Here is a 23,241-nt window from a genome sequence, read left to right on the forward strand (position 1 = left end):
CACACAAACTGTACATATAAAAAGACTGGATCAAAGAACATATGGTGACAGCTCTTACAGATCTCAAAGTCATCCTGGCACATGATGGCATTTTCCAACAGAAAGAAAATACATCATTGTGTTAACCTTCTCTTTTGTTATTCAAAAGCACTTCAGGGTATTTTGAGATTAGAAAACAGAGAGTCATCTTTCAGGTTCAGCATCTATATTTTAGCAGTCTTCACTATGGATTAGTGGGTTTCAAATGAGCAATCCATCTTGCCTCTGTAGAAACCAGTACACCCAACTGGCAGAATCCTGAACTTGATCCTGAATTTCTTTTAAAATGTCCAAGCACCTAGGCTATCAGCAGCATTCCTTCACAATAGTTCAAGTAGCAATGTCTAATTCCATGTTCTTTTTTTGCAAAGTCCTCAACTATTTTACCTTATTTATAACTGGTTTTTTTTACAGTGAGCCCTGATAACATACTGTTCTGGTTTGGCTGGGATTGAGCTACATTTCTAGATAGTAGCTGTAGAGGACTCTGGTTTGGATTTGTGCTGGAAGCAGTGCTGATAACACAGGGATGTTTTTGTTCCTGCTGAGCAGTGCTCACACAACATCAAGGCCTCTCCTGTTTCTCACATCACCCCAGCAGTGAGCAGGCCAGGGGTGCACAAGAAGCCAGAGGGGACACAGCCAGGACAACTTACCACAACTGTCCAGAGGGATACCCCACACTGCATGGCATCATGCTCAGCATGAAAACTGAGTGAGTGAAGGGGTGTGTGGATGTTGGCTGGGGCTAACACTGCTCAGAGACTGGCTGGGCATCAGCTGTTTGGCAGCAAACAATTTTTTCCTTTTGCATCATTTGTTCTTTCACAGGTTTATTTTCCTCTCCTCTTAGTTACTGGTTTGGGTTTTTCCCCCCAAATTATTACACTGCCATTATCTCAATCCATGTATTTTCTGACTTTTACCCTTGCAATTCTACCCCTCCATCTCACTGCAGGGGCAGCAGTGTGGTGCTTAGTTGCCAGGTAGGGTTAGACCCCACACCATAATTTTGGCTCTTTGTTACAATGCCTTGAAATTTTGAAATTTGAAGTTCTAAACTCACAGGCAGGTTTGCTTGGGTTTTCCTCCCCATGTAGAGAGGTCCAAGCATGTAGTGTTTTATAGGAAAGTATTTTAGGTTCTTTTTCTGGCCACAGTGTTGAAGTTTCAGAGAGAAACTAACCCAAGATTTCTGATTCCCTATGTTAATTTATACTTAAAACAAGAGGACTATGCCATAACACTTTTACAAGCTTTTATAACACATAATTAAAAGGAATTCTAAGTAAATTAATTTTTATTGAGAAGTTAATGGATTTTTATTTCAATATATGATATGCAAATATTTTGGGTTTGAAATTATTCTCAAAAGGTATAGCTTTTCAGGTTAACTAAATGAAGCTAGCAGAGCATGGAGATGACATCTTCTGTTGTGAAAAATTCTTTGCCCTCCTAGTTTTTAAGCTGCTACATTTTGGGAGCAGCATAAATTGTTTTGTTAGACAAAATACCTCTCTACTTTTCAAAGACTGTACAAGATACTTCATGCAAAGACTCCAGGAACTTGTATAGCTGTAAGTCAGCTTTACAAAGACTAGCTGCTCCTACAACTCATGTTCCAGAAAAATAATGGCAATATACCCTGTGCATCAGGGCACAGAAATACTGGAAGCTCCACAAGTAACTCACCAGCAGACATGAAAAATGAAATAACTAAATAAAATGAAATAACTAAATAAAAAAACCTCAAAGCCTACTGTCACAGATCCAGAGGAGAAGCAATAGCCATGTGAGTAACCCACTCAGAACTGTCAGGTACTCACAAGAAAGTACACAAACCAAAATCTTGTAACAAGCCAAAATTTTCCATGGGTGCAGGGATTCATAGTGCAGGGAACCATCATCTGAAAGCACCCTGTATCAGGCCAGTACTAGACTGGAAAACATATTTTTGTAATTACAGTCACAAAGCAGACTGTTTATTTCATTATTGTGTAGGCCTGAATGTTTTAAATTATTTATTGCTATCTGAACAGAAACCCAGTTCTGTATCACTGAATAGGATTGTAAGCCCCAGAGATACAGGCATCAAGGTTTTGGATGCTATAAGTTTAATTACTAAACTAAGGTGTTTTTTCATTATATTAATTCTAAATCCCACAAAATGAAAGCATCAGCCTAACTCTTGCACTGTTGTCATCATTATGCAACATCCACATCAGGAACTAAGCACACCTTACCCATAAATGCAGTTAGTGGAACATTCCTGCTTTTAGGAAAGAGAACTCCTAACAATTCACTGCCTTGTGAATTTTAAGATTCTCTTTATAAATACAAGAACACCAAATTTAACACGGGCTTGTGTTCCTTTATTCTCAACATGTATGAAGTAAGACCAAGTGTTTAGATACTTGAATCACATACTTTTTAACCTTTTTATCATCTGTGTGAATGCTTCAGGATTAAAAAACCAAAAAAAACCCAACGACAAAAAACCAAACACCACAACAAAATGCAGCCCATGCCAATGGAGTTCTAAAGAGTGGTTTAAAGAGAAGGCAAACGCCAGTTCACAATTAGACACCAAGAGGCAAGAAAAGTAAGCAATTAACCAGGTTGAGAACAGACAGTTTTCAATAATGTAAGGAAAGATTCACATTGACAGATATAAACAGTGCAGCAACTTGAAATAAATTAAGGATTAACAGGTGGCCTCAAGACAGCTTGTAAGTGGCACTGGGCAGTGAGACTGAAAAACAAGACAAGCCTCAGTGTCTGTGTCACTGCTTTTGAAAGAGCCAAAGTATGAAAAAGTAGCATAATTGCTGGTCTACCAATTCAGTTCAATAATTATTTCTATAAATACTGATGAAAACTTTGAATAAAATTACATTTATCTAAACCATACAACACAATCTTTCCCCTTTTCCTGTTCTTATTAGGAATTAAGTGTTATTAGACATCCTGTGCAGTTGTATTTTTCATCAAAATTTTGTGTACCTAGATTTTTATTATACAAAACATTCAAATGGCAGAACTACATATTTTTCCTCCTTTCCCTTCTACAACACTGAAGCAAAACCACGATTTAGCAATACCTTTCTATAAATTACTTTAGTCAAAGTCCCTCACTCCCTCTGAATTCATAGGCTTTTACTTTGAGACATGAAGGAACAACTAGAAGGAAAGTGGGAAAATCTACATTTCACATGAGCATTTGAATTTCATTTTTTGATAATGAAGTTTTCTGCATAAGCTGAAAACTCCTGCCAACATTAAAAAAAATCTAAAAGTACTTCAAATCAGGCATAAAATTTTAGCTTCCTCCTGCAATATTTTACAGCAAAGGAACAACTAAGAAACCAAGTTTAAGTATTGCCTGTGCAGTAATCCTTAAATGATGGATGAACCAGTTGAAATCAGTCAAAACCAAGAAGTTCAGTGCTTGTTGATCTTGCTAAGGTACCAAGGTAGTTAATGGAAAAGGCCAAGTAATTATTAGTAGCTAATTAGCTACCACAAAATGTAACTAAAAATAAAAATCATACTCCAAATAATAGTAAAGGGTATAGGGTTCCAAGCAGAAACACTGGTTTTCTTTTCCTCTTGCTACAATGGAGAGGTAGCAGAAGATTCACTTCCAGAATGACCCAGTGCTTCCTGCCTCCCACCAACAGCTCCAGCAAACAGGACTGGGAAGAACACCATGAGGGTCTTGCTTGGATTCCCAGCTCTGAAGAGGTCAGTCCTACAAAATTCCCTTGATTGTACCCCACTGGTGAGCCTTTGCCACCTCATGGTGGTATTCAAAGCTTGGACTCGATGATCTTGGAGGTCTCTTCTGACTTTAACAATTCTATGATTCTTTTCTTTTTTCACTTTTTTTAAAGGAAGAAAAGAGACCCTGAAAAGCCAAAAACCAGACAGCCCACCCCAAACTATTCTAAAAAGTGAAAAGATATTTCACTGTATGATACTCGCTAGCAGGTCATTTGGATAAAACAGACTGGATTATTATAAAATAAGACTTCCACATCTGCCAAGGCTAAATTAATTTTTAAAACCCATATGCTTATTTGAAAAAAACTGACTTCTGCACAGGTTGCTTCCTCTCTGTATAGCACTAACATCAGGTAATTATTGGAATCAAGAGCATGCTATTGACAGGTGCCAGCTGTCTTTACCATGTTGAGGCCATTTTAAAGAACGTGTATGCAAAATTGAGAACATGAGCACAACTCGGCAACCACAATAATAAAAAATGAAATTACTAATTAAATAAAAATATCTCCATTAACAACAGTGGTAGAAATAGACACTAAAGTGGGAACTGAGTCTATCAATAACCATCCTCAAGCCTAAGCTCCAATGAGTTGCCACTGAGTTTGCCCCTCATTTCAAGAGCTGACTTTACAACTGTCTCACCAGGTTGTTAGGAGTCAAGCAAGAAGATCATTATTCATGATGTCTGACTGCAGGGCTTAAATTTTCTGATCATAAATTACATAGTGTTAATTAGTTTGAAGGCCATAAATATTTAGGCTTTAAAGTGACTTGCTTGGCTCTACATAGGCATAATATAATTTTTTCTTCAAAACCAGAGGAAATCTTTTATTTTCAAGTTTTGACCAGGATGTCTCAAAATACTATACAGTCTAGGATGCCAGAAAATCGGAGACTAATCTGATTTATAGAACCAAACCAGTTCACAAGCATACAACATGACATATCATTTGTTTTCCACTCTATGACAGAATCTTCATGTAAAATTTAGGTTATTTTCAGGCTGGTATGACAAAAAAAATAATTCTTGTGGTATCCAAATCTTTATATCCTGATACTCATGGTATCTCCACAGAAGATGATTTTGCTCTCATCTCTTTCAGAATACTTCATTCAAATATACCTCATGTTTTCTGCCTGAAAAAGTTGGAAGTGGGTGGGGAGGGATGGGGAAATAACCTGACAAAAGGGAAAAAACTGAACTACATTACTGAACATCTAAATAAGGTATTTTGTAGGAAAATGTATATTGATGAAAATGGGTCACTGGATCATGCAAACATTTGTAAATTGAGGGAATGATTTCAATGATACTAGACAACATAGTGAAATATATATTGACAACAATTTTCTAGGACAAACCTTCAACTGTTATAGATACAAAACTCTCTTGACACAAGGAAAGAGAGGATAATCATTTACAGATTGGAGAAACACTGAAAAACAGACTTCAGTGAGTAGTCCTGTACATCACAGAATGGGGAGAAGGACTAGATGTAATCATGACTTTTTTGCTTAATATACACTGATCCTCTATAGTCTTTTATTAATAACACTAAATACCAGATGCACAATTTCTGATCTCCCACATTCTCTAATTGTTTCAAAGCAATACTTCATACACATTTAGGTATTCAAAGTCAGTGTAAATAATTTTGTCTTAAATTTAAGCTCACTCAATTTTTGGAGCAAATATACAACCTTTACCATTATATCCAGAATTAAATATGCCAAAAAAAAAAAGCATACCCTTCATTAGATGAAAAGACAGTCACTTCAATCTACTTCCTGCCACACAGGCAAAAAAAAAAAAGCTGTGTATCCACAAATACACACACAGGCACCTGTTTGTATACACATAAATGTGTGTTCACACACGGGCACAAAGATCCTCTCTGTGTGGTGAAAAGAAGACACCAATAACTGTGCTATAATCAGTAATTAATTGCACCATGATGTCTCCTCTCTCATGTCTATTCCCCACTGAAACCTGTAATCACATCCTTGTCAAAAGATGCATTCAATAGCCTGGATTGCTGCAAGTACATCCACTGATATGTTCTCATTTTTCAGCTCCTAATCTAGAGCCAAAGCTACTGGCTTCCTTCAAAGCTATTTAAAATTAACACAACTCCTAAAGTACATGCAGCACAATTGTCAAGTCCTTTCTCCAATAATTACTTACTTACTTCCTAACTTGGTGCTTACGGCTAAAAAAATGTTTTTTTCTTATACCCTAAAACAATGAGAGCATCTCTCCAAAGGTCTACCTAGGAAACAGATTTTAACTTGAGTCTTCTAGTTTTTTCTCAGTCTCTCTCTTACACAAAGCTACAAGCAAACTAACAACGATTCAGGTTTTTGTGAAATGTAGGGAGCATGTTTTAGACACAGATCAGTTGCAATGTTGACACTAACTCATTGAGCAGTCAGGACTACAAACTGTATTTATAAACCTTCAGAAGAGTATGGTATGAAAACCAAAGTAATTCACACCTTAACATTTGCATCTTCAGGAAGAAAACAAAAAGCAGGACACAGTATTGTGTTCAACAGAACACTTTACATGCTTCTGTCCCAACAAGGTATGCTGAGAATCAGAGGTGCCTTCAAAAGCAACACACAATCCAGTCTCACAACACAGCACAAGTACAAGGAAACAAGAAGCAGCACACCTTCAATATAGGTCAGTCAGTGATCCACAGACACCAACACCTGCACCTAAGGGCCCACATGTCTAAGTCCTTAAGTTAGTTCAGAGAGTGGGTGGGTAGGAAAGAAAATGCTTCCAGTTATCACAAATTAAATACAAGCAGGGTTAGTATCTTCCTGCAAGTTTTCTCCTTCCTTCCTGGAAGTGCTTGAAAACACATGCTCCAGTCCTTAGTGGGGAGCAAAGCCCCTGTCTTTCAAAAGGTTTTTCAAAGTTTAGTTTTTTTAGTATCTCCATGACAATAAATAATAAGCATCTACATGAAGGCATTTATTAAAAATACCACCACCAGTTGGTGTTCACTCTGTGTACCCCCCACCATCCCCCACTTCAGCCAAACAAGCTTTTCTTCCTCCAAAACACAGTGGCATTTACCTCACTGACCTTGGGACTGCCTTCCTCCAGTATTTCTCCCTCATCAGTTTGCATGGGAACAGGATCTGTGCAAAGCTCTGCAGAAATGCAAAATACTGCCTAAAAGAAAAACAACAAAGATGTATTTTAAAAACAATTATTTTTCTGCCTTTAACAATGTTATGTGAGATTGCAGTGTACATGAACAACAATTCTAGGCTACGACCTTTAATGGTGCTATTCTGCACATATATGCTAAAATTATGTTTTACACAAACGAGAACTGCTATTCAGGATAAGACAAAACTACTTAATTAAAATAAAAAACACACTTAACTTGAATATACTTTCTTTTTAACTTTAAAGTGTCATTGCTGAGTATTTAATGTAGTCACTGATTTTACTCATTAAAGCCAAAGTCAGCAAGGAACAATCACACAAACCCAAGCTAAGCAATTCTTTCTTACCAGGAAATAGCTTTTGTTCAAGTATAAGCTTTAAAGACACAGCTTAAAGACAATCTAAAGGTTATTAGTTTGAAAAGTTGTTAAGACTTCCAGTGATCTCACTGTACCTCTGAAGTCTTACTTTGAGGATTTTTTTCTTGACTTCATTCTAAAAATAAATACATTCTAGAATCTAAATGGTTCAGGGAACAGATAAAGTCATTCACCTTCAGGGTGACATTTACAATTTAACCCAGGTCAACCAATCCCAGTGTTTCCAATATTCAACACTATGAAGTAATCTACTTTCAAATTTGTTTGACAGTATCAGGGCAGTTCCAACTGAAAAAAATTTGCACCCCAAACTCCATTCTTCAAATTGTAAAGTAACCTATCGAAGGATGCAATACAATTAGGGACACTTCGGTGTTTAAGATTAGAATGTCTTCTACTCCAGAGGATAAGGCATTTTTCAGGGGTAATGGATCAAATTAATCAATTTAAGAGATCAAATGCACCAGCATAAATTCAGCAGGAATTTCTCACACTTAAAATGCAAGACATGAGCCATGACCAGATCTCTAACATTCCAGGTATATGGAAAATAAGGGCTCACACTGAGTACACTGAGTTAAGAATTCTCTAAAAGCCAAGAGTTGTTGGCCTTTAACAGTTGTCCCTCTGAAGATTATGTAACTCTTCAACTCACCAGCACTTAACATCCATTTCAAGTCTCTCTACTTCTGCACCTCGGCTACAGAACTGCTGACTGTCACTTTCACAGCAGCAATTCCAAGTCTGGAAACTGACAACAGAAAGCTTCTAAATGATGCACCTCCTTCCCTTCATTGTTAATGGCTGTTCAGCGTGTAAGGCTGCCTGCACTCCAAACTCCTGTTGTGTTGCACATAGGTAAAACAACATCTGTCATGGTTGACTCAAGGAGTGAAGAACACGTTCTACAAACATTAAGAGCCTGAAGCTACAAAGAGTTACATACAACTTAATAAATCTTACAACCAACAAGCTGTTACATTCAGTAATGTCATACACTCTAGTGCCAGGCACAAGATTGTAAAGACTTAGAGCGTGGCAATTTCCTATTCTGGGAAAAGAAGGAATGAGGAGAAAAGTGAACTCTTACCCAAATCCTCACTTAAACATTCTGCCTTCAGCACATAATCAAAAATCAGAGGTATCAAATGCTAAGCATGATATCTATGCCAAGATCCTCCTGCCTATAGCAAATGTTTCCAGCTTTTTGTTCTGCACCCACAGTGGAGGAGGCCAGGCTGGGCAGTCCCTGTCCATGGTGCTTCTTTGCCATGCTTGGTTTCTGAAACCCACTCAAGAACTTTCAGAGCTGGGAGTTTTGGAACATGATTTTGCAGTATCAGAGTCAAGTAATTGGGAAACTCCTCAGATTTTTGTTAGACAGACAGTCCAATGTCTAACAGCCAAAACAGCTTTGGCCAGAAGGATTCTTGTGGCACTTACCTGGCCTCAAAGTCAGAGAAATAAGCAAGAATGAACGTGAGCTACAGAAGCATCAAAAAAAGCTTACATATAAAACAAGACCAGAAAGGTCAGACCAAGAGCACTGCAAAGGGAAGTCACTATTCATTCAGAGTGCTGGAAGAATTCAAACATAAGCCTTTGAAAAACTGACATGCTTTATCTTCTGAGATCCCTCACTACTAGAGGAATTGGCAGTATTTGACTCCACTTTTTATATATTACTCCTGGAAGAAGACAAAAAAAACTACCAACCGGTGCATCTCAAAGGAGGAAAGAAAAGGTCAGAACTAGGAAATTTTAAAAAATGGAAAGGCTACAAGAACAAAGAAAAGTAAGCTTATCCACAAACAACAGATTAAATACACTGGAACTATCCAGAACTCAGAGATTAGAGTAGGAAATTGAATGAATAAATTCTTTTCCTTCTCCATTGTATTTTTTTAATAATTTCTATTTTCTCTCTTAATTTATCCCATGATTTTTTATTTGCTTTAACATTTAAAAAATCATATAATACTATGTCTCACAATACTTACTTCGAGTGAACTCCCTCACATGGGATGGTAAAAAGGTAGAAGTTCTAAAAGGCTCAGTAATTTACCAGAAAACTCCATAAGAGAAAAAGAAAATCCACCAACAAAAATTTTTAGCTGGTGCAGCAAGACCCTAAGCCACAGACTACAAGAGGTATTGCAAGAGGAGGTTTTGCTGAACCCTGTCCTTTTATTGTTTGATTTGGGTTTTTTAAATACTTGATTGCATTTGCTTCTGGGTTCTTTCATGAGACCAAACATCCTGCAATAAACTATGAGCCCAATTCAATAATTTTTATGTTCTTTTGCATATATGCATCACTAATTCCCTTAGCCACTGACACAAGAACGCTGCATTGCAAGTTTATTTATTGCCAAAAGGAGACACTTCAAGATTTCTGAATCCATGGGACACTACCTCTGTGGCAGACTTCTGTAGCAGTCATTTACAACTGAGGGTGACCTCTTAGCCAACAGAGACTGCTTAATGCCAGCACATGAAGAAATAACAATTATTCCATGTTACAGCCATCACCTCTGCAGCTCACCAGCTTCTGAGCAGAGTCCTGAAGGTGACACACAGGTCTTTTATTTTATATATGGAGGATGGACAGGAAGTAAGAATTTGTACTAGCATCCTGTAGAATCAGGAAAACATCAAAAGCCTAAAGACATTTGTTTACTTATATTCAATACTTAATGTGATATGTCAGGCTCCCAGGTGATAAAAAGAAAGTTTATAGACAGGCCATTTAGATTTTCAGATCCAAAACCTATCAAGAAAGTCATTCCTGGAAAAGGTCAAAAGTAAGCTAATCCTCTTCTACCCTTGCATATATCCAATCCACCCAAACTACTTGAAGTGTGACTGAAATCCCGCAATTTTTTTATTCACTTGATATCCTTCAGAAAAACGAACTAACTTCAACTGGAGTAAGGTAACACCAAGGAAGGCCTGACAAATAGCAATGCACTGGTATGCACATGTGATATAGCAAATGCACATCTAAACTTAGGAACAACTTTTATTTAACTCTTTAAAAATGTTATACAGTGATGAGAATCTATTCTCAAAGGTAAAAACATTCATTAATATGAACTGGATTTTTTACCAACTTTAATGCCTACTGCAATACTGTTCTGCCATTAAACAGTATGGTTTTGGGACAATCCAGTTTGACATTTAGTCCTATTTTTGCTCCATCTCTTTCTGCAGCAAAGATGTACTCATTTTGTTTACTGGGATCAGCATGACAGATGCAGTTACCAGCCACTCACTGTAAGCAGAACAGTGCAGTGTCTTTATGGATACCATCTCTGCACTACTGTATTCTAACACACTTGGCAAGCAAAACCTGAACAAAATTTCCATATACTTATAAATCCCTGAAAACTAATAGCAGTGAATAAAGTACTTCCTCCTTAGGCCTAATTTTCCCTCCATGTAGAAAAGTCCAGCATGGAAAAATGCAATGTCCTCAATAACAAGAGGGAGCTGGAATTACAATGATTTCAAATTTGGTTTCATCAAACAGGCATCACTGGGACTAAGCACCTTGTCTAATTCAAGGTCTTTCGTGCAGCAACACTTTTTTTTTCTTCAAATATGGACTAAGAGAAAATCTGTTCTTCATCTGATAATGAAGAAAAAACCTACTTCAAGCTTCTAAAGAGTGCAGTTGCAAGAGAAGCACTTATTAACGTACAAGCAACAGTGATTCCTGCGAATTCCCAAGTCTAAATTGGATATGGCCCACTAGAAACCCCTTGAAGGACAGTAAGGCTGTGCCAAATATCACCATTACAGACATTAAGTAGAAATTGAAGGTAGGTCCCAAACCCTCTCACAAGGCAAAGCAGGCACACTAGTGCTCTTCCAAGGCAGTGATCTCATACACACGGCATACTTGAACCAAGAGCAGCTAGAACACAGCACTACTTGACTGAACAGTGCCTTAAACGAGACTGTGCTTATTTGACACAATTGTATCGACACACCATCACTGTCAGCAGCCCCTAGGTACAGACAGAATGTTCATTTTCAACACATGATCTAGCCATGCTGGATTCAACTGCTAAAGCATTGTATTACATTGAATCTGTTAAGAATGTACAAAGCAACATAAAATTTAATGTACAGATGAAGTACAGAGTATTTTTTGTGACTTTAAATGCAAGTTACTCTGAAAGCAAGAGCATTCAGAAGATAAAAAACCCTTGACTATAACTTTATTGCTTATAGGAAATGATCACCACTTCCAGTGACTTAAAAAAATCTCAACATAAATTAACTAGTTTTAAAAGAAAATTATACATCATACATATCAACTTCAGCTTACAGAAACAAATCACATCAGGCAGCAACAAACTTCACACACAAACCCACAGGAAATAACACATTAGAAAGCACATTAATACAGCTCTACATCCTACAGTATCTTAAGAACAGCACAGGCTATTGCTCTTCTCACCTCCAACTTTCAAGATCACAATACTGAACTTTGGTTGATTTTTACCTTTGACAGTTTCCAAGGGCTGCCAAAGCCCACAAGGATCCGTCCTGGCTACATTCAGTGCAAAAACAAAACCCTAAAAGGAGACAAAAAAACAAACAAAAAGTTAAAATGTCAACCAACTATAGTCTCTAGTAATTAAAAACAAATACAAAAACAAAAGTCAGCTGTCTCCAAAGCTCAGCAAACCTAGGTGCGCAGAAGTGAAAGGAATAGGCTGCTATCAGGAAAATATTTTCTTAAAATTCTCCCCACAACCTCCCATCCAAATCTGGAAAAACAGTAAACACTGGTAGCATGTGTGAGAGAATCTCCTACTGACTATGAGATACAACAGAACAGTAGGAGGCTCTAGAAACATAATTTCTATTCCCAACTGGGAAAAACATGGGGTGAAACTGGTTTCTTATACAGGAACTGAGAGAACACACATAAGCATGTTTCTTTGCAGTCAAGGGAAGAGATTATGTAATCCTATATTAACTCCTGAATATTAAATATTGTGTGTAAAAATGAATCCCATACCAACCAATTGTCAGGTATTTAATCCTATTTTGAAACAGTAACATAGCAGCACTGCACTGGCTTACAGCCATGCCCATTTCAAATCATACATAATCTGTCTTAACCACAGCTAGTATTAAATACTTCAGTTTTGGTTTTGCAAAACATAGCCAACTTCCAGGAATTAAAAGAAGTCCAGAACCATCAGCTTAACACTATACATCCAAGTTCACATCACTAAAATCTAAATTATTCCAGTTCTGTTATTCAGGTTTGTTTTAAGGGATATGAACAAGTGGCACTTTTTAAATTCACTGCATCATTTTGTTGGCTACTACTCCTTACTTAATGCACAGCATCATTTAAGAAGAAAGCATTCCTGCCATTAGACTAACTGCCATAAACTGATTATTTTTTTCCCCTGATCTTCTAGCATTAAATTGGCTACTACTCCTTAATGCACAGCATCATTTAAGAAGAAAGCATTCCTGCCATTAGACTAACTGCCATAAACTGATTATTTTTTTCCCCTGATCTTCTAGCATTAACTAAGATTTTTCTAGGCATGATTTCCATTCAAACAATTCTGACTAGAAAACACATTTGGTGGTAAAAGGGAGTCTTACCTGCCACTGTGGTTTACCTGTCCCTTTACTAGTGAGTAAAGGTTTTACAGACACAAACTTTAATTTTGAACTTGGTTCTGACTTATGCTCTGGGGTCATTCTGATAAAACAACCAAGAGCACACTGTGGTCAAAAGGCCTCAAGCTGTCTTAAAACATCATCTTACAAAAATCAGCTGCTGACGTAAATAAACAAAAACATCACATGCTCAATTAGGATATGGGAAGTTGGCTTCAAGTCATTCACAACTCAAAAACAACACAGAAATATTTCATGGTTTTTCATCCACAGCACAGCAGCAGTGCAAGTCATGACTTACTATAAAAATTACCCAGGACAACCCCGGTCTCACTGTGATGGTAATTCTCCAGTTCACTTTTCAAGGCTGAAGATGGAAACTTAACTTGTAACCAAATAATTTGGTAGAAGGAGAGATACTACCAGAGTTCAAGAAGAGGATTTGCAACCTCTTTGTTTCACATGGTTTACAACAATCTCTTTACATTACTTAGGTGGAAGGAAATCCAGGAAGGATTAGTACTTCAAGGAAAAATGAACTAAAGATATCACTCTAAACAAAGCAGCTGGGAGAAATGGGAGAAGGCAGAGATCCTCAATCTCTCTTGGAAAAAATCCAGAGGAATATTCAGGAAGGGCAGTCACATATTCCACAAAATCATTGTTATGTTCTACAGCAAAACATGACATGAGAAAGGGTGTCCATCATGTTTAATTTAGCATTGGCTGCACAACTTCATATTTTGTTCCCTATTTAATTCTTTGCACTGATGTTTTTGGTAACATATGGCAAATGTTTCAGCTGTTCATGTAGATATGACACAAGTACTTTTAACAAGATAAATAGCTGCAACTTGGAAAAGAGATCATATACATTACTCTGTACTGTTCTTCTAAAGTAACATGAGAACAGAAGGACCAAAAAGAAGTTAAAAACAACCTCTATGTTCAAAACACAAGTCTCACTTCACAGCACTTGTCTTTTTACATGAACAACTCAAATACAAACCATTGCATAAAACAGAATGCTCCTGAAGATGTCAGGAGGTTTAAAATGGACAGCTACATAACATGATCTGCCCAAGAAAATCCAACCATTAATGAATTTGTGGTTTTTTTTCTCATTAAAGAATGTCACCCTTTTTGATTCATCGTTAAGGGAGATGTGTGAAACATGCAAAGGGATACTTCTCAAATGGTCCTAAATCAGACCTTCAATTCAGAAAATCCTGGCTCTAACCTTTGAGTCTAAAGACAGTCTTGAAATGTAAGGACAGAATCCTTCATCATCATCTTCCCAGTGTTCCAAACCATTTACATAAACAATATTTAAGGTGCTAAATGCATCTCCTCCCAGTAAAGAAAAAGTAAACAAAAAAGCTTATTTAAAAAAATGTTTTGCTTACACATTTTGCCACTTTCTACTGTACAAAGCAGCACAAACCCCACTTTTCTGCTCACACCAATTATGCTCAAGAATCCATTAAAGGTTACAGTGAGCATGAAAGGTATTTGTCCTCATTTTGCCACAGCAACCTATTGTACACCACATACACTACACATCACTTCTCAACTGTAATCAAGATTACATCCCAACTATGAAAGGTATTTGTCCTCATTTTGCCACAGCAACCTATTTTTTGTGTATTGTACGCTACACATCACTTCTCAACTGTAATCAAGATTACATCCCAACTATAATCAGCCAAAGGCTGCCAAGTGGTTAAGTTTTCCAAAGTCCTTTGTGCTTTGTTGTACCCTGTATTTTCACTGTGACTGAAGCATATATACACACACATTTATGTACATATAAATGTGTGTAGGTACAGTATACGTATGTAACAAAACACCCTTAAAATGATTTCTACTTTTTCTCTTCAAGACCTTCAACACTACACCACAACGTTTATGGAAACTGTCGAACTGAGGTTGTTGGGAGTAGTGTGTCTTAACTGACCGATGGCATCTTCTGGACAGCTCTTTCTTTGTGCTTTGTTGCACCCTGTATTTTCACTGTGACTGAAGCATATATACACACACATTTATGTACATATAAATGTGTGTAGGTACAGTATACGTATGTAACAAAACACCCTTAAAATGATTTCTACTTTTTCTCTTCAAGACCTTCAACACTACACCACAACGTTTATGGAAACTGTCGAACTGAGGTTGTTGGGAGCAGTGTGTCTTAACTGACCGATGGCATCTTCTGGACAGCCAGCATCACAGTAAGAGTTATGGTGATACCTGGAGCAGCAAGGAATTAAAACATAGTGAGTTGAAAATACCAGCTGCTTTTTACACTCCACCTCTAAGTTTAACCCACTCAAGAGATTCATTTTGCAAAGCTGGAAACAAACTATCACATTAAAAAAAAACCCCACAAAACAAAGAACCATTCTTTTCAATTGTTCATCTCTGGCTCTATTAGGTCTTGCAAATTATCGGTTTTCAGGCACAGAAAAGGATTAATTCACACTGCTAATGCTGCCCCTACTTGTTAACAGTAGCAATGCTCGGAATCCCAATGGCACAAAAGCAGTCACTACCCTAAGTGTCACAACTATCATGGCATTTAATGGTGCCCCAGCGGCAAAAATGGCCTGCAATCAACATGCTCAAAATTCCAGCAATCCATGTATACCAGCATTCCCAAGGATTCAGCACTGCTGGAGCTACACCAGTGCAACCAAGCCTTTACTTCAGGGCATTTGCAAAGCGACAAAGTCTTCAGAATACAGAGGACCAGAGTTTTCTAAGGAGAGGTGAAGAGTGGATGTTATATTAGACCAGAGACATGAAGCATTTTTCTCCATCTTAAGCAAAACGTCGTGATGAGTGAGAAGCCTGCTTCTCAACAGCTCAACTTTAAACCTGAAAGCTATAAATAACTCCTTGGCTGCTGATAATCCCAACAGAATCATCCTGTCAGATTATTCATACCACTAAAGTCAACTCAAGATCGAAGGTTTCCTTTCGAACCACCAGTAACACTCATCAGGTTCCATACAACAGTATGTTTATCAAACCCAGCAGCAGTAACTAAATTAAAACTGATAAGGTGGTAAGCAGCCTTGTGCAGAGGAAAGGGGGAACGGTGCTTATTCACTGGCAGCAGCAATTACAAGAGCTAAAGACAACATTTCTAAAAATCAGTCACATGCAGGACCGGATTGGAAGATACCGTGCCTTTCAAACTATCTAGTTCTTACAATCTTCCTGTATTTATTTAGAAGAGTATCAAAGTTTCCTATGTTAAACTATCCTTTTGTTTTGTTGGCTTTTACAAGAAGAGCTGCGTTGTTAAGGAATTCAGTAAGGCAGTACCGGTGCCGAGTCCTCCAGCAGCCATGAGGCAGACAAGCATCCCCGGCTGCCCCAGAGAGGCTCCGGGCAGAGGGCTACGGCCAGGCTGAGCCGGGACACAGCCAGGGGAGTCACACTGAGAGCGAAGCTTAAGTCACAATCTGCTTTTTAAACATCACTCTTTTATAGCTTACACCGTGAAATTTTCCAAAATAAGGCTCCATATTTATCTCACTTCTAATGATTAATAACAGAGAGGTTTTCTTATACAAGGACGTTTTGACTTCTCACTAGCATGATTATACATGCAGAGAAGTCCAAGATCTCAGCACTATTATTGTCAAAGAAAACAAACGCTGAGTTGTTAAGCAAATAATTCTAAACTATAATTGCAAACACCAACTTTGAACATAACCAGCTGCCAAATAGAACTTCATCAATATTTATAGCGTGACATCAGTCTGAATTGTACTTTTCAGCTATTTCAGCACCTAAGAAAGGAACAGGAAGCTAATTTTCAAAAATCTGTTTTATATTCAACAAAGCTTTTTCTTCAAAGAAATGAGGCAACACACTCATTCTTATGGCTAATTTATAAATTTAAACACACAATGCAAATTATTACTGATACAATGCTAGTCCTCAATGCTGCAATCTTTGCTGAACATGCTTAGTTAGTACTAGTGAATTTGGAACGATTTGCAAGAAGAGCTTCAGACCTGCTCAACTATGTGTGAAGTCAGGGCCCCAAATGTTCAGTCTTGTGGCACAAAAAGAGTTCTTCAACCTTCTCATCTTATTTCTGCTGAAAATGGCATTTAAAAGAAAAGTAACCCAGTTTACTATTGCAACCAAAACCATACGAGTCTGCCTTTAGGCTACTTACTTGAACTACGTGACAACTGATTTTCACTGTCAAGCTCTCACATCACATTTAAAAACCTAACTCCTGAAATTTGCTCCTAGTTTTGAACGCTCTTCACTTACATGTTATTTTTTGTTCATCCTTTATTAAATTGAAAATGCAGTAACACAAAATCTCAATTATTTTTTTGTCCAAACTTGGGAAGACTGAAGTTACTTTCAGTTTATTTACATAGCCCGCTGTGGCAGGGGTGAGATAAGCTGATATACAGTATCCATACACAAGGCAGCACCAGTTTATCTAGTTACCTTCAACTGGTGAAAGCAACATTATCCAGCAATGGTTAAGTACAGGGTTAGGGCTGGAGAGGGAACAGACTAATTATGTCACTGTATTCTTGCCCTCAGGCCACCACAATGTAACACTTAGGAGCTTTACTTTGCTTATTAGACAATGTTAAAAAAGTATTTGATACAATGGGACTTCTATCTGTTTTCTCCTTTCTAATTTAGTTTTCAGTCAACAGGAAGCTTCTCTCAATATGAAGCTATTTTCCACAATACATAAATTGCCAGGCACAGGGAAGAGAAAGTTGGATTTTGAGTATGAAAGAACCAGAGCAGTTAACTTCCAACAAATGAAAGTATTATCAGCCAGTTTTGGTTGTCTCTCTGAGTACTCTAAAAATTAAAACGACCAAGTGATGGAAATTGTAGACAGCTAATCTACAACAACTGTGCAGTTTCAAAAATGTGTGGAAAAGCCTAGCTCTGCAAGAAAATACATCTTACCCCTTTCAAGTACCACTTAGCAAAGTGAGTGCCATCAGAAACACAGGCAACCTCCCCTAAGCTTCTATTAAATATAGGAGAAACATTGAACACCAACTAAAATCCACACCTGTTCTTCAGGCTGCCACCACACCAGCTGCAGAAAGTAGATGAGCAGATCCTGAAGCACCAAACATTTATCTAAGCAAAAAGCACAGCTATAATAATAAAAACTCAATTTTAGCTTTACTATCCAACCTTGCCTTGAAGGGATAGGAAAAACATGAGCTGAGCCTATACAAAATCACCAAAAAGAGACACTTATTATGAGGGACAGGGAAAAACTATAATATTATAGGGAATAGTAAAGACAAGATCCATTTTAAATGTGACAATCCATTTCAAATGTGATTGAAAATGTCAAGTATTGATTTTTTTTTGCAGTGTCAATGAAAAATGGTATGAATCTTAATGAACAGTCACAAATAAGCACTGTGGCTTGATTCTCATTTTTGTTCTCTTCAAAAGAAGACTCATCTGAATTTTTAATTTGCCAGAATAGGCATCTGATACAAAGCAACTCAAACCTGATGATGCAGAATCTCAGCCATTTGACAAACAAAAATACTAAAAATTTCACTTTAAACAAATTTTTCTCAGAATCCAAATACATATGGAAGGATAAGAACTTAAATTACAATGGCTGTAACAGTAAAATATCCTGCATAGACGCACCCTGGCATAAACCTGATGATGCAGAATCTCAGCCGTTTGACAAACAAGAATACTAAAAATTTCATTTTAAACAAATTTTTCTCAGAATCCAAATACATATGGAAGGATAAGAACTTAAATTACAATGGCTGTAACAGTAAAATATCCTGCATAGACGCACATTGGTGCCAAAGCACTCTTTTTTTAGCTCCTTACTTAAAGCAGTTAAGTGGAACTTAAAAACAAACAAACAAAAACGCTAAAAAAACCCCAAAAACCCCAAACATCGTTATCAGAATAAACACATTCCCAACACAGAGTGAAACTGCTATATCTACTGCTATACTTACTGCAATGTAAGAATGCTGTTATAATAACACTAACACATCCAGGAAAAATCTCAATACATAAAAATCCCAGAGAGGCTCACAAAGAAAGATACTAAACCCCATAAAAGTAGCTGAAAATGCTTTAAAGCAACTATTTTGAGCAATATGTATTGTGGCCTTCTCTCTTAAAGGGATTTTGGGCTGCTTCAGATCGGGGAGGGATCATAATTAATTCTGAAGTATATTTTGATCTTTGTAAGAAGCTGAGGTGAGGGGACACATTCACTTCCTCTATCTCAGAGGCAATTTTTAAAAATCAAAATATTATCCTAATGCTTTTTCCCAAGTTCCTTATCATCCCTCAAGCTAGCTGGACCCTCTAATAATATTAATTTACAGTTTCTTAAGTCATGGTATGCAAGCAACAGAAACCTCAGAGGTTTGAAATAGTGTTTCCCTGTAATGGTAAAGTAAGTGAGCATATAAGTGATTTAATCTTCTATAAAAAATCTAACTTCTGGAAAAGCTTTTAAATCACAAAGCTACTGAACTGCTGTATAAAAAGGAGACTATACTGTCAGCTGTAATAAGAAAATGTACTCTGTGGCACTTCCATCTTCTCCAGAAAAAGTCATCAGATTATTTCCAAGGACCCTCAAATGTCCCAGGAAAGACCTAAAAGGTTCTCAAATGTCCAGGAGCAGAGCTGAACAACCTGGGTCTCTTCAGCTCCTGAGACACAGAAGTTCCTGGCTAGAGGACACTGACACCCAAGTGCTGAGAAACTTGGCTGTAAGAAGCAGTGAGAGGAGAGGACCTACTCCCATTATCATTGGTGGATCACCCTAAGGCCAAACTAGATTTAGTCCACTGTAGACTGGCAAATCCCTGAAGAGTTCCTTCTATTCCCCAGGGGTGGCTTTCCTCCTGCTCATGGGGCACTGTTGTGAGACTTCTGCAGAGAGGTCACAGGGCCAGGGAAGGTGGTGATGAGCTTGCCATGGAGCAGCCCAGGAGTTCCTTAGCTCTGGCCATGCAGAGACCTATCAGACCCATCCTAAAACAAGAAGGGCAGCAAACACCCTCCCAAACATTCAGCTTCTGGATTTAAAATCATACATTTAATTGAACTAGTGAAACTCTCACAAAGTCTGCTTTTGCCACATGAAGAACACATTAGAGAACTGCAGGTACAAACAGTGTTTGTGGTAAGAAAATAGGAGGGACCTGAATAGGAAAAAAATCCCCTGCAAGCCTAGGATACAAGAGGATCAGAGGAACAGGAAGAAGCATTTCCAACAAGCACAATAGAATCTAGAATCTGAAAAATCTTCAAACTTACCAGAAGAAAGCCAGTAATATTTGCAAAAACTACATTTAAAGGGCATAAATTTCTCCTAAAGAACAGTTTACTAATGAAAAACCCAATACACTACTGAAAAATTCTGCCAGGTTGTTTTTCTTTATAGCACTTTTTATGACACTGTCAAAAGTCGTGATAAAAGTACAGAAAATAAATGCAAGTAAAAACATCAATGACTTTTACTTCATTACTCATTTAGATGGATTAGAGGACTTCCCCTCATACAAGCAACATGATATCATTATATCACCTTTTGACTAATCCTCCATGAGGCTATCTAAAATTATCAACTCTTTGTTTTGCAACTCTGCCTCTTATCCTTTCATCTGCTAATTAGCTTTCCAGCCTCCCATCTTCTGTCTAACATGGTCAAGATATACCAACTTCCAGGTTATTTTTTACACATTTATTGTGACCAGTATCCTGTAGCATGCAGCATAAGTGCTGCCTCATGCTACCTTCCATTTCTCCTGACAAGGAGGATGTTGCTCCACGGACTTAAAAGCTAAACTGGCTAAGAGCTGCTTTCAGATCCATTTTACTTTTTAAAGTAGATATTTTAAAAAAATGTAAACAGTGTTAAGTCTTGGATAGAACATGAACTTGCTTCCCAAGTTTTCTCACAGAGGAACTATTGAGTTTTTTCTGATCCACAGACATTAAATCAGGAAATACATGCACGATATCCAATTTCAGAACTACTAAAGCTGGCAGGGCCCAGAAACGCAATCCGTACTGACTAGCTGAAACTGGAAAAGGTCATCTCCATAGCTCACTACATGGTAAACACGGAGAACATCCAAACTCCAACCACAACCCTTACCCTGATGAAAACTTAAAAACCTCAGAACATTCCCCTACAACATGATGCAAACCATAATAAGTGGAAAAACACCCTCTCCCTCTAACCGCTATAAGAAGGCAAAGGGAAAAAACAAATTTAACGTACTCACTGCCTACTGCTCTAAAGGAGAAAAAAATAAGTGACACCAACGCCTTGCAGCAAAGCATGTTTACTTCCCTGAAGAAATAAAAATGAGTAGAAGTGCCACACAAAGAAGGGATGAGCAGAAGAAAAACGTAAGGAAGCATGAGAGTTTTATTATCCGCTGAAAGGGACGGGGAACAGCAATCAGAATATCCTGATTACTCTCACCCCGGTCACCTCGCAAGCTGAAATACCAGCAGGCAACTTACTTGTCTGACAGTGACAGCTGGCCCAAGTACCAAAAAGTGCCCCTATTTTTACTAGCAGATAGTAGCCAAAAGTTTCGTTTGGATTCACAAGAAATTAACATAAATTCTTCAGACCATATTGCACACTCTGTTTGCTGTCAAGAACAAGCAACCTCACCATATATGTTTCACCTGAAAATGGAGAAAGACAGTAAATGCTAAGCTAAGGAAGACTGTCAGCAAGAATACATGTATTTTTCTACCACAACTGGTCAAACCATTAGAAATGCATATTACTGTCTGCTCAACATCTCTGTGCTAGGTTCTTGCAATTAGAACTGAAGACTTACATTCCCTTGCTATTCTTCCCCTAAGACAGTGAAACATTTTATGACTAAAAGTTCTGAAAATGCAAGAAACAGACCATTAAAAAACAATTTCAAAGCAAATACATTTTATAACCATTGAGATGGCAGAAAACTTTTAGCTTTAAAGAAAACCAGTGGTACATATGTGCTAGTATCAGGTACTTCCCTCCTTTATCTATGTGTTAAACACGCTTAATTTATCCTGTGAAAACAAACAACACCAGTTCTTCCCAAAAACGCATCTACTGACCCAAATTACACACAGGTTAAGGCTGAGTGGAAAATAAGAACTAATGATAAAGAACTGAACAGCTGTAAGCAGAAGTACTGCAGAATTTGTGACTGATAGCAGCACTATGAGCAATGACTGAGGAAAGCTATTGCAAAGAAACTGGAAAATGACTGTTGCTATTACTGCACAAAGCAGACAATATTTATGTATAAAGATTTCCAAGAAAATAAACACAATAATGGCAGTAAGTGACTAGAACAGACTCTGCATCCAAGCATTTTGCAGAAAATGGAGAATAGAGTAACCAAACCATTAAGCAGACTATTAATAAACTCATTCAAGTCAATAACTAAGCTTCTTAGACTTTTCTATGATCTCCAGTTCATACTGCTTAATTGTAAATCCAATCTCTTCTGTGAGCAGAAATACGCCAGCTTTAACAGAGGGGGGAAAAAATAAGAAAAAAATCACTCAAAAACCCCAGAGAACAAACCCCATTTGAACATATTTTCAAACTCCTAATTTTATAGCAGTCCTTCAATGCTTTCCATCATTCTGGCTGTAGCTGATCATCCCACTGTTCTACATGCAGCTATCTCTACTTACGATTTTTATTATGCATTATTTCTCTAAAAAAAATAATTTCTAATTTCTTACTTGCTACGACAGGAGGCAGATCTAAGGTAAAATACACTACCTCAGAGCTACACAAAATCCTCTCCTGAAGCTTCCTCCTCTGAAGTCATCCTCCAACATCAAGTTTTAATGATGAAATAAGCATCACCAAGCAAAGCCATGACACACACTCAACTCAAATGTTTGATTGGACTATTCAATCGTGCAAACTCTGGCAGATTAAGCTTTGTCAAGACTTCTACGTCCAAATGTTTGAACTTATTATTTAAATGAAAGTGTAAATCTCTAGCTAAATTTGCAGTATACAGAAACTGGAATTATGCATGAATTCAAAAGTCTGCCTAATCAAGAGACAGTGACTGGTTTATCATTACCTTTTTACTGGGACTTCCATATTGCAGGATTCAGGTGCTTCCCTCTAAGCATCCC

The 23,241-nt window shown here is 37.5% G+C and overlaps 1 protein-coding gene across 17 annotated transcripts in view; it reads right to left on the minus strand.

Moving 5' to 3' along the window:
- TNRC6B (trinucleotide repeat containing adaptor 6B) overlaps positions 1 to 23,241 on the minus strand; it is a 132,306-nt gene that overhangs the window by 107,041 nt on the left and 2,024 nt on the right. For 13 of the 17 annotated variants that reach the window (XM_039725291.1, XM_039725294.1, XM_039725304.1 and 10 more), the window contains exons 2-3: positions 11,906 to 11,978; positions 6,914 to 7,012 (exon numbers count right to left, since the gene is read on the minus strand). In XM_039725291.1, coding sequence (XP_039581225.1) covers positions 6,914 to 6,967 — 54 coding nt within the window. In that variant the 5' untranslated portion in view covers positions 6,968 to 7,012; positions 11,906 to 11,978. Of the gene's footprint in view, positions 1 to 6,913; positions 7,013 to 11,905; positions 11,979 to 15,250; positions 15,301 to 21,597; positions 21,714 to 23,241 lie in introns of those variants that run through there. The other 4 variants (XM_039725295.1, XM_039725293.1, XM_039725285.1 and 1 more) reach the window with 2 other exon arrangements.

The sequence above is a fragment of the Passer montanus genome, unplaced genomic scaffold, assembly GCF_014805655.1.
Source record: "Passer montanus isolate IOZ18808 unplaced genomic scaffold, ASM1480565v1 scaffold55, whole genome shotgun sequence".
In the NCBI taxonomy this organism is placed as follows: domain Eukaryota; kingdom Metazoa; phylum Chordata; class Aves; order Passeriformes; family Passeridae; genus Passer; species Passer montanus.